General features: G+C 37.6%; 1 protein-coding gene across 7 annotated transcripts in view; it reads left to right on the top strand.

Moving 5' to 3' along the window:
* HYCC2 (hyccin PI4KA lipid kinase complex subunit 2) overlaps window positions 1–14,096 on the top strand; it is a 59,609-nt gene extending 45,513 nt beyond the window's left edge. For 4 of the 7 annotated variants that reach the window (XM_075512542.1, XM_075512543.1, XM_075512544.1 and 1 more), the window contains 2 exons: window positions 1,029–1,196; window positions 6,084–14,096. In XM_075512542.1, the coding sequence (XP_075368657.1) occupies window positions 1,029–1,196; window positions 6,084–6,688 (773 nt within the window). In that variant the 3' untranslated portion in view covers window positions 6,689–14,096. The remainder of the gene's footprint in view (window positions 1–1,028; window positions 1,197–6,083) is intronic. The other 3 variants (XM_075512546.1, XM_075512547.1, XM_075512548.1) reach the window with 3 other exon arrangements.
* The last annotated feature ends 226 nt before the right edge of the window (window positions 14,097–14,322 follow it).

Genomic DNA, 14,322 nt, shown 5'->3' with positions numbered 1-14,322 from the left:
AACATTTGGGGTGTTTGTTTTGTTTTTGATTTGGTGATAACCCATGAGGTAGGTGAGAAAATGGAGAAGCTGAAAAATGTTCAATAAGACTTGGTTTTTTCTCCATGTAACACAGCATAAAATTGTAGGAGTAGAGTTTGGCTTAGAATTTGAGTTCTTTCCTTAATCCACACTAAAACTCAACTGCCTGGCATCATAAATAGCTCAGGGAATGAATGGTATTATCCAGATCTTCATAAGGTTCCAGCTACCTAAAGGTACCGAAGGCAATGGGAGAGGGAAAAGCTGAACATCACATTCCTACCATCATATGGCCCGATTTAGAGAGGGGCCATGTCATAAAATAGCTTTGGATAGCTTACAATTAGTCCTTATTTTTCCTCAGTGAGTACTTTTTGTCATACAGAAATGTGCTTGACTGTATGAAGAAAAAAAATAAATATGTAGTAATATTTACCAAGATATGATGACATCTTCAGTGTAGGTGTAGCAAAAAGCTTGCTTTGAAATCACTTTGTCATACTTACAAAGCTTTGTTGCTGCATGTAAAAAACATTGATTTAAAAAAGCTGCATAAGTGGCTGAAGGTAAAAAGTAGAATAACCTAAAAATAAACTGAGGGTAAAAGAGTCTGAAAACAAGGATTACATATTTTCCTGTGGTACTCTTTTTTCTTTTCTTTTTTTTTTTCTTTTTTCTTTTTTTCTGTATCATGTGCAAAAGGATTTGATGACCTCTGGTCTTCAGCTGAATCAGGACGTGCAGGACAACAAGTAGCTGTCTTCTGTTTTCAGGACTCTGGGTCATGTTTGTCTTCACTGTAGTTGCCATTATATTCATTTGCTAGTCTCTGGTCTACAGTATAGCCCACCTGTCCCTTTCTGTGGATGTTCTCACAACTTTTAACTAAGCATGGGTAGTGTTTTGTGTTTTGTTCCATGTCCGATAAATCTTCTATTTTCCCTGCCTGGGTTGGAATACCAAGAAAGGAATAGAAAAGCACTAAAATGTTATATGTTGAATCCCAGATGGCTTTGACTTCTCAAACGAGGCTGACTCAAGCATACCTGGCTCACCGATCCAACACGGCTCCACAGACCTAGGGATCAAACGTGAGCAAGAGGGGGAGGTGCTGATGCGCAGGACCCCTGAGCATGGCTTCCCGGAGCCCACCTTGGCAGCAGCCACAACAGAGGGTAGGACAGAGATGAGGAGGCAGAAGTCAGTGAGGCAGTTGCTGGAGGAGGATCCTGGCTCCCTATCCCCAAGCAGAACTTCTTTCCATTCTAGTGTGTGTTTCCGCTATCCCAGGGTGTATTAGCTTCTCTTTGCAATACACGCATCCCCTATATACCTAACATCAGGTCAGGTACTACCTTTTGTTATCACGTGGGCTGGCCTGGGGCTTGCATCTGTGTGGTGAAAGACTGCTTGGCATGGCAATAATAATAATAATTAAAAAAAAAGGCAGGGGTAATAGCCAAGAGCTTTGTGATTGCTTGGAAACTTTCTATTACTGAGCATGTTTTAACGTAATATTCAGAGGGAAAAAATGCACCAGATGAACATGAATCTAGTCCTGAAAAGTAGACAGTATAAACGAATTTGGCTACAACTTAGTTACAATAGTGTCTTGTTAGTCTGCGGTCTTTAAATTTCCAAGAACGCAGTTTCCTGTTCCCATTAAAAGTCGAGCCTCTCTAAGATGCACAACTGCTGATGTTTTTATTTGCCAGTCATCATTTAATTGAAAATTCATACATGTACAACTCATTTATATGAATGAGCTGGCTGCTCTAAAGACAACTACCAAAAAAGCGCTTGTGTTTTCAAGAAGAAATCAGGTTGTCATGTTTCTAAAAACTTTAGAAACAATTATTGCTTTCTTTCTCAGTCATGCTGTCCACACAAATGCTGTAAGACTTTGTATGTCTGCATTCAAGAATAGCAGATAGAGTAGCTGGTAGAAATTTATTTTGCTTAAATTCATCTGTTATTAATTTCCTCATCTTTACTCCATAAAAGACATAGTTTTGAGTACTGAATTTGAGTCATGATTTCTCCTCAGAGATGAGAATTAATTTCTTGTAAATTTGGCTAAACATATTTTCAAGTGTTCTGTCTTAGGTCTTCTTTTCTATCTGAACATTCCTTTGGTATTTCCAGCCTCTCTAAGCTTATCAGTTGATCATAAATGGTATTTATTTGCACATTTAGATATGAGCTACGTAGGTTTCAGATTTGTTCTTCTGGAAACAATAATCCGGAGAATTTGGAGATTTAATGTCATGTTATCACAGAATCCTTACCCTTAATCAGAGTTGCTATCAAACAACAATTAAGACATCATGCTTCTGTAGAAGATAGTTGCATAAAAATGTTTAGTGTGGGTTTATAATATGCTCCTTGGTGCATAGTGAATTTGAGCATGCTCAGTAAATGAGTCCTGTCTCCTCCTAAATTCACTTGTTCAGTTGGTCTTACTCCGTTTTACTAAACTTTGCATGTGCATGACCTGAAGGATATGGAGAAGTCCTCAGCTGCAGAGAACCTTCTGGGAGAGACAGGAAGTGGGAAAGAAGTTGATAAAGATGTGGCCTTCTAGTCTTAATTTAAGACATCTATATAATTTGGCATGTTCTTGGATAAGGCATCATTCCACATGCTTTACTTCAATAGAAGTGGGATGAATACCCTTTACTTCTGTAGCATTAGCAATGTATAATTGCAATGTGTAATTACATGCTTGGGCAAACTGAATTCTGCCAGTTGATAGCATCTGAGAGAAGGCCAAGTAATGGAGTTTGGCGTGATTATCAGTATAGAATTGTGTGTGTATATATAGTGGTCTATGATTTTTACTGATGCTGATTTCACAGAAAGTTTCAGCTAGCAAATTCCCTCTCATAAATATCACTTTGATATCAAACAATATAATGAGAGACTAATAATTTCTAGTGACTTTTCAACCTTCAGTATGGGAAGGATAAACAGAATAAGAGTCACTTTGAAAAGCTGTATAAAACCCCTTCTGCAGATCAGTGTTTTGACCCAATAAGTAGAAAAAGGCAGAAGATTTCAAGAATGACTCAGTAATGCCTTACAAGGTATTCTGCTTCTGAGTGGTAGCAGCTGTGGTTATGTGCACTATTTTGGGTCAGTGGAGAATGCTGTATCTACATCTACAGAATAATTATGTACAGGCATAAATAACAAATTATTTGGGGACAGACTTACTCTGATAAGGAGCAGTGAGAGTCCTGAATACACACTGTAGTGCAATTGATATAATTTCTGTCAGGTTGCGCTGTCTCTTTCTCTTCTGGCCTTACAGTAGAAGGGTGCTTGGGAGGAGTAGGCTTTTAGTTTTTGTTTTCCTTTTTAATTCTCTTATTGGTCTATTGGGGGGGAAAAAACCCAAAACTTTATGACTTCATCCTGTTTTTCCCCCCCAAACAGAGTATGTAAGGACTCAAACATTTTTTTAATTGTTTCTGAGGGCAGTTTTTAGAGGAAAAATAACATGTATTGGGAAAAGAATAAATGTTTGCTGAATTACTTCAATCCCACTGTGAACTTCTATAGGTACATGGATCTGACTTGACAGAAATTCTCTTGCATGTTGTCTTCTCTATCTTCTTCATTTTTGAGCACTGCTGAGCTGCTTGGGTCTCTATATAGTTGCAGCATCCAAAAGCTTGCAACAACCCCTCTCAGTCTTGTCTTTAAATTCTGTGGATAAAACGCCACTTTTTCAGTGTGACTCTTCTGCTTCACTGTCCCTGAATAGGAATGTCTGTTTTAGCATCCTGTTACTCAGCAATGTTTTAATGTAAACTTTGAAGACGGCTAATGTTCTTGTAATAATAAAAAGCTTAGCAGTATTGTCTGGAGATACCTTCTTGCAAGTTAGACATCTTTCATTTGAATAAGAAGGGCTTGAGAGGGGACTTCAGCTGCTGCTATTGCTGCTTGTAACCAAACACGCTTTCATCCAGCTTTGCATGATTATATAAAGAAACATAAATGTTGGTTTATTGAAAAAGTGCTCTTGCTTTCAGTATGTTCCAGTTACGTCATATTTTTATTAGCATCTTTGGTTATGTGTGGGAAGGTTGGGGGGGGGGGGGGGATGGAGATGTGGTGGATTGTGAATAAAATATATCACTGTCTAATGTAAGAAAATATACTTACGTCTCAATGAGAAGATGAAGGCCTAGTCTGACCAAACAGGGTGGGCAGGAGGGGGGGAAAAGTATATATATTTTAAATATGGTTACAGGAAGTTAAAGCAAGTAACGCACCCATCATTTTAATAATAGCCCTTGAAACCTAAGAAGCTGCTTCTTCTAAGGCTAAAGGCTTTACCAAGGAAGGAAGACTGCAGTAATATGAACTATATTACCTTTTTGCTTCTGGGAGGCTAATGAGTCAAACAGAACTATATAAAACTACAGAATAATCTCACGTTGCATTGTTCTGAAAGAGGCCTGAGAATGGTCTGATTTGGAGATGGCTAAACATCTTTTGTAAGCTGATACACAGTAATGGTAATTCCAAGGCAAAGTTTCCTGAAAAGAAGTAGTAAATTTAAAACAGAATAATAAAACCTCCTTGTAAAGTTTTCTTTTTGCTTTACACTTCAGAAATGCGAACTTGGATCAGGCTATATTCCTGCTACACAGAGGCAGCAACAACACTGAAAGCTTTGTGTCTGTTCTGCTTGCCATAATGTAAAATTTTCCTTAGTGCTGTGCTAACAATCAGCGTGAAAGGATGAGCTTCCACTCAAATGTTAGAATCTCTTATCCTTGCCACCACTTTTTCCCCATTCCACAAAAGAGATTTAAACATGTTTGCTTGGCGGCAAGCTGGGTTGAACAAACTGCCAGTAGAGCAGTACAGTGGCTTTAGCTGGGACAGATCCATAGGCTTTGCAGATTTCTCACAAATAATCAGGCTCCACAGCTTTTATAAAGAAAAGCAAAATTCTTATAGCCTGAATGTCTGCTGTTTTGCTAACGTGGTTAAACTTTATGGCTTTTTGCCACTGAAATGAGAGATATGGAGCAAAAACTCAAGCTCCATTTTCAGTTTTGAAATTTGAATGCTATTCAGTTTTCTACTGAAACAAAAACTCTTCTTTTGAGCACTTGGAGCTTAGAAAAAGGACTGGAATAAGATTTAAAAAAAAAAACAAAAAACAAGTGTACAGCCCTAATCATATTGTAGGCCTGAAAACAAGGATTTAAGAAAGAAGTTTGTCAGGCTTTTTTTTCTCCTTGAGATTCCAATCAAAAGCACAGTGCCTCTTCTACAACATGAAGTGTTTCAGAGGTTAAATTTCTCTTAATTAAGAGTTGGGTTTTTTCTCTGAAAAATCTAGATGCTGAGATAAAAGCAAATATGGTGGAAGCATCTAGATAGGATTGCTGGAAATGCAGGGAGGATTGAGCTCTGGAGGAGAGAGAACTAGGAATTATGTTAATCTCCAACAGAAAGTATAGTCACATCATTTGAAGTGCCAGCTACACACAACAGAAGCCTTCTACCTCTGTTGGAGCATTGTGATTGCTGGCCTAGGAAGTAGCCTAATTCTGAAGCTTACAGAGCACCCGCCAGAACTTACTCTGACTGGAAGAGATCCTGAACATGCTTAGTTCTTGCCTCAAAATAGGATAAAAATAGTCTGAAAGGTTTGATTTTTTTTTTTTTTTTTTTTTAAGCATGTGTAGGAGGAGAATGGGCACCAGTATCTGCAGACAGAACTAAAACAAAATAACCAAATGGGGCCTAATTCTTCTTGTTTATAGACAAAGTTCAGGAGATATTCTGACTGGTAAAAGTGACATAGAGGAAAGGCAAGCTCAGGGAGTACTTATTGTTAGGTTCTGTTATTCTGCTAAATATGACAGGAAGATTATTGGCTGACAATCAGAAACTTTAAAGCAAGTGAAAACCAGGTGGATTAGCAAATGAGGTTTGTTTTGACATTCTGTGTGCATCTATGTCTTCATGTAACTTGAATGCTTACTGTGTGTTCTGATTGGTTTGGGGTTTTTTTGGTTGTTTTTTCTTAATAGATGCTGAAGGTGTAAATGGAAGAGAGGAATCTGTGAACCTTAATGATGCTGATGAAGGATTTTCATCAGGAGCTTCCCTCAGCAGCCAGCCAGTTGGGACCAAACCTCTATCGTCTGTATCCCAGAAGGGCAGCTTAAGGAAAACAGCAAGTGGGCGTTCTGCTAAGGACAAAGAAACCTCTTCTGCAGCAAAATCCAATGAGAGCCCTCGAGATTCAGTAGCTCGGAAGCAGTACATGCACCAATCCACTGACCTTGGTGCAGATATAATTGAGATGACACCTACTAAGAAACACCTCAGCCTGCCTGCTGGGCAGGTGGTGCCAAAAGCCAACAGTTTGAGCCTGATCAGGACCGCCAGTGCTTCCTCCAGTAAATCATTTGACTATGTGAATGGCAGTCAAGCAGGCTCCAGTGTTGGAGCTGGTACAGAGGGTGTTACCAATCTTGGAGCTGGCAACACCAATCGGTTTTCAACTATCAGCCTACAGGAGGACCGACTAGGCCAAGCTGGGGAAGGTAAAGATCTCCTTCCCCCAGGAGCTCCCCTAACCAAGCAGTCTCGATCTCCAAGTTTCAATATGCAGCTGATATCCCAGGTGTAACTTTGACTCCCTTCCTTAGGATTCCCTCTTTCCCTTTAATCCCCAGGCAAGTTCATCCTTAGGCAAAACATGAACCATCATCCCGCAGTGTGAAAATACTGACTGTTGTGATCTTGTTTGATTTGGTTTAGCGATCATACTGTATTACTGAAACAGCAATAATTCTTCCCTCACCTTCACCCCCCCGCGTCCCGTACCCCCCCCCCCCCATGGTTGTGAAGCAGTATATAATGTACTGTATGCCTTTTTCCATGCCTTCCTTTCTCCTTGGGTGATGTGCAATCCATCGTAGGCTGATCAGTCCCATTTCAACACTGTGAGACTGGAGACACCGGCGGAAATGGTGAATGTGATCCCTATGAGATGATGCTTTGGCTTTGTTAAGAAATAGAAACGGGTTTGTTTTCTCGGTCTACAGTACTGCAAAGACTACTGGATCATGACTTTTCTTTCTCAGAACCAGGAGTGCCTCAGAGATTCTAGTGTGACTTTGGACCTCTCTGAGTCTGTGCAATCAATTCTGGGGAGGGGATTGTCATTGCTGCTCCTGGCTGCCTACAGCACTTTTTTCATGAAAATGAGGGTAGTTTTTTCTTGCCTGCCCCCAGTCTCTCATCCCAGAAGCTTTTGATGTTCAGCAACTGAGACATGCATATTAACAAGTTGTTGTCCCTCAGAGAGAGGATTCTAAGTAGGTAATGTAGGTTACAATGCACTTCTAATGGCGTTGTAGCCATATGTAATGTTACATGTCTTCCCCTCCAGGACACAGGGTCATTCTGCATATAGACTAAAATTTAGACAACACCATGCTGTTAAAGCAATTTGGTTTGTAAGTGGGAGAGAAACACTACTTTCCCAGGAATTAATGGCTAGCTCTGCTCCATTTTTTTTGTTGTTGTTGTTCTTGTGAGGTGCTGATCACTGAATTGAAAGGTGTATTCGGGTAAAGAGTATTTCTCAGGCTGCTTTCTATGGTATCATGGCTGTTGGACACCCCTGCCCCTCTCAGCTGCTTTCTCAGTGTCCCTGAATTCAATCATGGAGTAATTTGAAGAATCCTGCAGTCCAGACAGACCATACGCATAAGGGGCTGTCTCAGGGATAGAGACAATAGTTTGCTAGAAACACTGAAGCTTCAATGTGAAATGCTTTTCTAGAAACACCGTTTGCGCAAAGGGGTACTGACAGTCCTTTTTTCTAGAAGGATCACACTTCATTGCCTTGGTATTTATAACCCGTTGAGTTTTTTTAACTCTTATTTTAGTGGATTGGCCCTACTCTAGGAAATTCAGAACTCATGCCATTGAGCCAAGCCTTGAATGTATATGACTGGTGTATGGGCAGTGGCTGGTACTTATGCTAGAGAACACTCTTTAGAAGCACATTTCTGGTTACATAGGAGAATGTTTGTCAGTGTCTCTCCATCTCTCTCTCTCTGTTTTTGGATTGCTAGAGAGAAAAGGGGAAAGTTCATCCTCTATACTTAAGTCATGTATGATATCCTGGAAGTTTACAAATTGTAAACCCACAGGAAAGAGTTACAATCTTTATGTGGGCACTTTGGTTTCACTGTCACTGTGAAGGATAAACATAAGCAGTTATAAATAGCAGGCTGTCTTTGAATGATAGTCTTTAAGAAATTCAGGACGATGACATGGTGTTGCATTGCTGGTAGTTGGTTTGGTTTTTTGGTTGTTTTTTTTTTTCTTTTGAATCTTTATTTCAAATAGAACTTTCTTTCAAATTTACATTAAAATTCATTTAAATCTTTGAAGGTTTTTTTGTGGTTTGATGAGTCACTTTGGTAGTCTAGTCTGCATATCTTACATACATAAAGTGAATTAAACGGCATCTGGGCTGATGCAGAAATTCAGTTAAAGAGTAAATAGTATCATCATCATCAGAAAGAAAAACTTACGGTTTCTAAATTGAAGTTAATCTTTAAGGACCACCAGTCACATACAGATGGAACTAAGGCAAAGTTGAGATTAAGCTATGAGGCATTTTCTGTAAAAATGTCAAAAGCTGTATATGGTTAAACTCTTCTTTACTTTATAAAGTTTTGCTAGTGGAGACAGTTGGTAAGTCGTGGCTGAAAGTACAAAATTTATATTTTGTAGAGGCCATCACAAAGGAAATTCTATTAAAGAGCCATCACTGTAAATTGCAAAGGACCAAATAATTTGCTTAAATCTTTGCAAAAGAAAAGGTCAGGAGTGTCAGCTAATTTTTTAATAATTACTTTATTTTAGTATTTTAAAAAGTAGAGTTGTTCATTAGCAAGGTTCTCTACTTTCTACATTTGCCATTATAAGCATTCCTCCAGAAGTTTTAGGACACTTAAATTGGCATCAGGCCAAATTTTACAAACCTTTTTATTTTTTTTTTTTATTTTTTTTTAAATATTCTTATGTGTGGGGCCCCACACTATTAAACTATTTCAGGAAAGTGAGACAGCTCAGTGACTTCAGATGGGGAAGTCAAAAGTATGTGCATAAATTCGAATTGGTTAAAACTTTAGTCAAACTACCTTTTAAGATATTTTTACAGTTCTCATTTTGATGATGTGCCTTTTGTTATGGTTTCATCCATTGTATTTTGGTTTGTTCTTGTGTATATATACCTACCCCATATAAGGCTTTTCAAAGAGTTCAAATTTACCCCTGTAAAAAATATATATATATTTTTTGCTATGTGCTGATGTGGTACATCTGTAGCTTCTCAAAATTACCCTTTTAGTGCAATGTTTCAGTTGTGGGAGATTGTTTTGTCGTTTTTCAGACAAGTACTGTTCAACAACTGTCTTACAAAATGAGTCATCACTAATATCTACAAACCAGCTGTAATAACAGGCTTTGCCAGTGCTGTGTATCGTGTTTATCATTAATGCTTCTAGATGTGTCTCAGACTATGCCAAGGTGCATTAAGATTGTAGCGAAACTTTATACACTGAAGTTCAGTACACTTCAAAGTACTGTGGCAGAAATAAAATCAGAAGTGTCTGGGATGTGGGTTGAGGGAATAATATGCTGGCTTTCTGATTATATATGCTAAGTACTAAACAAAGTACAAAACATACTTAAATTTTCTGACACCTGTGCAAATATTTAAACGTAAATCTCTTTATCCTGAATTTACTCGGCTGTGTCTTGTTTTAGAACATTTGGTACTTGACATTGAGGCACTAGATTTAGATTTCTGCAGTATTTCAATGCAACTGCAGCATTATAAAAGAAGGTCAAAAAGCAGAACACTATGATTTTTCCCTGTGTATGTGCACACGCATGCACATACATATAATTCTTAGGTGAGGAAGTGTGGGTACTATATTTTGATGTATATATACATGTAAGTAGGGGTAAATGAATTATTACTTGATACAATTTTTACCTCATTACAATATGCTGCCATTTCGCAACTCATTTTTGGGGAGCTTTATAATTTTAAGAAAATATAAAATGTTGGTATTGCTAACTCTAGCTTGATTATCCTTTTAAGGGGTTTATTGTGAGCAGCTTTTTGGTTGAATGATGAGCCATTTTTTCATCCTGCAGGCAGCAGTGTGATGAAGTAAAAATACCTATTAAAATGAAAGTTTAAATTGCTGTATTATCCTTTTAGTTTTCATTTGGAGACTTTGTATGTCACTGTGCATTTTAAATGCAGATTTCTTTCAACACCCTTTCTGATGTGAATTTGGAAAAGTTTTTTAACAGCATACTTCATTCAGTAATGCTGAACATCACATTGCAGCCAGTAAGCATTAGATCTAGTATTTGTAGTTTGCAAGTGTGTTGGTCTTAAATACAGCATTTCCAACATACTCCTGCTAGCTTTAACATAATTAAAATTATCTGTTTTAACATCAAAATAGTGAGAAAAAAATTGTTTTCTGACAAAGTATTTATTTGCACTACTTTATGAATACTGGAGTTTACTGGGACAGGGTTTTTTCTCACCATGTGAGGTTTACGTGTGTGTGGGTAGGTACATACATTTGTCACGTGTTGACAATCAATTGCCTCAACTGTGTGTATACTGTATGTAAATATGAACATATTTTTCAAGATTAAGGGGGAAACCTGCATCTTAATGGTGGTAAAGCTACTCTGTAGTAAGGTGACCCCAACTCTAACCCCTTTTTGTCTCCAGATACTATGTGGTTTGTTTTACTTCTTTAATGAAGATTACTAGTGTTCTTGGAAAATTTTAGCTCCAGGGAAATTTTCCTCAATATTTAATGTATAACATGTTCAGAGAATTATATTTTGAAAAATTAATTTTGGAATAGATAATTCTATGCTATGGCTGTATTTTAACCTAAGAGTTTAAACTTGTCCTATTTTATCATGAACCAATGGCTATCTCTTTTAAGTGTTCAGCATTTTAACTTTGATCACAAACCAGAAATTTTTGTTTATCTTGGCTTACAAATTTAAATTAATTTGAAGACTAAGTGAGAACTGAGAATAACTTTTTGAGTAAAACCATAAAAATCAAGCAGTACAGACTAGGTACTGTACTCATAATCCTGGAGGAGGTCTGGAAAATATAGTGGAACATGTTTGAATGAAATGTATGTACTGCACACAAAACAAAAAGATGTTTCTGATGTTAGTAAATCTAATAATCTCATCCTTAAATTCTGCAATTTTCTCATTGCCAAAGATACTGCTACCTTGGCATGTTTAATATAGCATTAAAGCCATTAGCTAGGTCTCATTTGTAACAAGCATTTACATCATAGGAATAGTTTGCATCAGAAGAATAAACATACCCCTTTTATTTATTTAAATTTCTTGTTTAGGATAATTGCAGGACTAAAGTTGCAAAATATCACTCCTTTCCAAGCATGGTAAGCAAAGAAGCCAGATCCTCTGTACTTGCATTGCATTCTTGGTTTATATCAAATTGTTCAATATTTTATATTTTCTTCAGTATTTTAAATGCTGTGTATGGGTCTTAATCTCTCTTGATTATTTTTTAGTTTGTTTTCCCACTGGTACTTGGATAAACTTTGCTGTGGAAAGCTTTGCTGTAGGTGATTCAGGGTAACATCATGACATGGGTGTTGTGTTAGTGAATACATGTATCAGTCTGTCAAAATTCGCATGCGATGACCAGCTGAAGAGCCAAAATACTCACCTGCCTCTTACACAGTGGTGGAAAATGATGGAAAGCTGTGAGCAGTTTGGTTTGTCAGTAGTTCCTGAAAACAAGCAGTAAGTGAATTTTGCAAGACTGATATGTATGAGGATTTCCACATAGTCATTATGAAATTTTATTTAAAATAAAACAAATCTTGGAACAAGATTTCAAAACATAACAGCTAGCCATTTCAGATAAACCTGCCTAGTAAGTTTGGCAAGTGTCAAGGCCTGTGACATTAAAAGTTGAGAAGCAAGCTGGAGAAGTCTTAAGGGTACCTTATAGCTTCCAGAAATGGATTTAGTAAAAATCTGTCCCATGTTATTTGTCTGTATTCAAGATTTAGTGAAAAAATTACAATTTTTGCTTCCATTCTTTTATTTATTTTTCTCTAGGCTACCTCCCTCCCCTGATTTTTTTTTTTTTTTTACTGTGTTCATCGGATTTTACCAAAGGTAGTATCTGAGGGACCAAATGAATTTAAAATGGGTCCATAAATTATCCCTCCTGTCATAAAGGATTACTAAACTATTCCTGTGAGGAGCTGTTGATGGGAACAGATGTATAGTAAAATTTTGTGTCTGTACAGTAAAACCTTGCCCTACATTTTCGCTTGTGCATGATGAGCAAAGTGATAAGATCAAGTTTTATTAACCAATTACTTGGTTGTAAGCTCCCAGTGTTTTACCGTTGGTGAGATGTAAGCAATTCAGAGTGGAGTATCTTTGCATTCTGATAGAACTCTTTGACTCCCAAAGAGATGATTAATCACTCATTAAAATGTGGTATAGAATTCACACAGGTTTTTGGTTTTAGAGGGTAAAATGGTCAGGGGAGATTTCTGTTTGGGAGGATCTCCTAGTAAAGTGACTCTATGGTGCTTTGTCATGGAAACTTCCTTACAAATCAGTAGTGGATCCTGTGTGTTTGAGTCCTCATCCTCCCCAGAACTGATCACAAAACAGAAGAAATAGTATGAATAAAGCAACCTTTTACCTTTTGTTCTAAAATGAGGACGACTTGGGAGTGACAGAAATACTGGCTATTGACACTGTTCTTTCTGTCCAGGCAGTTATTGTTGTGCTAGACTTTCATGCTATTCGTTTATGAAAAATGCAAGTAGTAAAAACTTTGTGGCTTCAAGTATACAGTAGATGTGAGTTAACAATCACTCAGGATAAACCGACTTGTCAAAGTATTAATAGATTCCTAGTACTGGGGTGTGTCTGTGTTTTTGTGTGCCAGTGTTCAATGATTACTTTGAAACAAGACTTCTTACTGTTTTCTTGCAGATAGTGAATACTTTTGGGAAGGATACTACTAGCTGGTTACTTACGGAAAAATACCATATGATTAAATAAAATTGAATCATTTAACATTTTTTCCATATCGAAGATTCCAGGAAAAAGCTAATAAAGATTTTTAGTAATTAAATCAGATAATCTTAATACATTTTAGATTTACTATGGTAGCTTTTATTTGCTATAAAAAAAAAACCAACAACTACTAAATTGAGGTACCCCGTGCTGCATTTTTTAAATTTGTAATTCCTGTACTTTACAATTAATCTTTTGATCTGTTTTCGTCCTTGTAAGAATACAGGATATGCCGTCAATTTTGCTAGCAAAAAGAAACATTCTGCAAGGGTTAAAAGATTATTTTCTTACTTTTTTCTGTCATACCAGGTTTGTTTCTCTGAACTAAGGTTTCTGAGGATTTTTACTACTTTAGCATTATGTAATCTTATCTCTGTCATAGAAGGAGCATAAGCAGCAAGTAGCCCACTTCTTGTGGACAGACAGGCTAGGCGAAAGGACACGGATTGGTGGTGTGAGCCCCTCTTCACCAGGATAGCCCTGCGTGCTGGTATGAACCCCAGGCACTCAAGATTTGGTACTGGTGAAGGACTAAACCAAACGGGTTATTAAAAACCGCGACCTCTGCTGTATGATGTCCTTTAACCTGGGACCAGGGAAGATCTTCATTCTTAGAGCTGAAGATGGCACGTATCGAAGATCATGTTATTGGTGCATGTAAGCCATTATCTTAACTGTCTTACTGAGCTGGTTAATGCTGTTGACTGTTGTTGAAATGTGAAATGTAGTTACTATTGACTTTGTAAATACCTGCCAGAGATGAAATATAATTATTTTAAATCGTTGTAAATAAAGATGTATAAAACTCGACACAATCTGCAATGCAGAAAAAATTATATATATATAAATATATAAAGATGTTAAATAAATATTGTGCTGTTTCCGAGCAGAAATGTGTACTTTGTGAATTGCCTTTTTTTTTTTTAACTTTGATTTACGTTGCTGGGGGTGTGTAGCGCCGGGTATATCTGCAGGGTTTCATAGCTCGGACACCTACAACCAGGCGAGTGCGCGGGGTGGGAGGCGGGAAGCAGCCGCCGGGGGCTGTGGGCGAGTTAACTCTGCCTCGGAGCGTTCATCGTAGTTGCTGTCGTCTTGAGTGGGACC

This window comes from Mycteria americana, chromosome 9 (genome assembly GCF_035582795.1).
Source record: "Mycteria americana isolate JAX WOST 10 ecotype Jacksonville Zoo and Gardens chromosome 9, USCA_MyAme_1.0, whole genome shotgun sequence".
Classification (NCBI taxonomy): domain Eukaryota; kingdom Metazoa; phylum Chordata; class Aves; order Ciconiiformes; family Ciconiidae; genus Mycteria; species Mycteria americana.
Note: the sequence above shows the minus strand (reverse complement) of the source record. Positions and strands in the feature narration are given on the sequence as shown.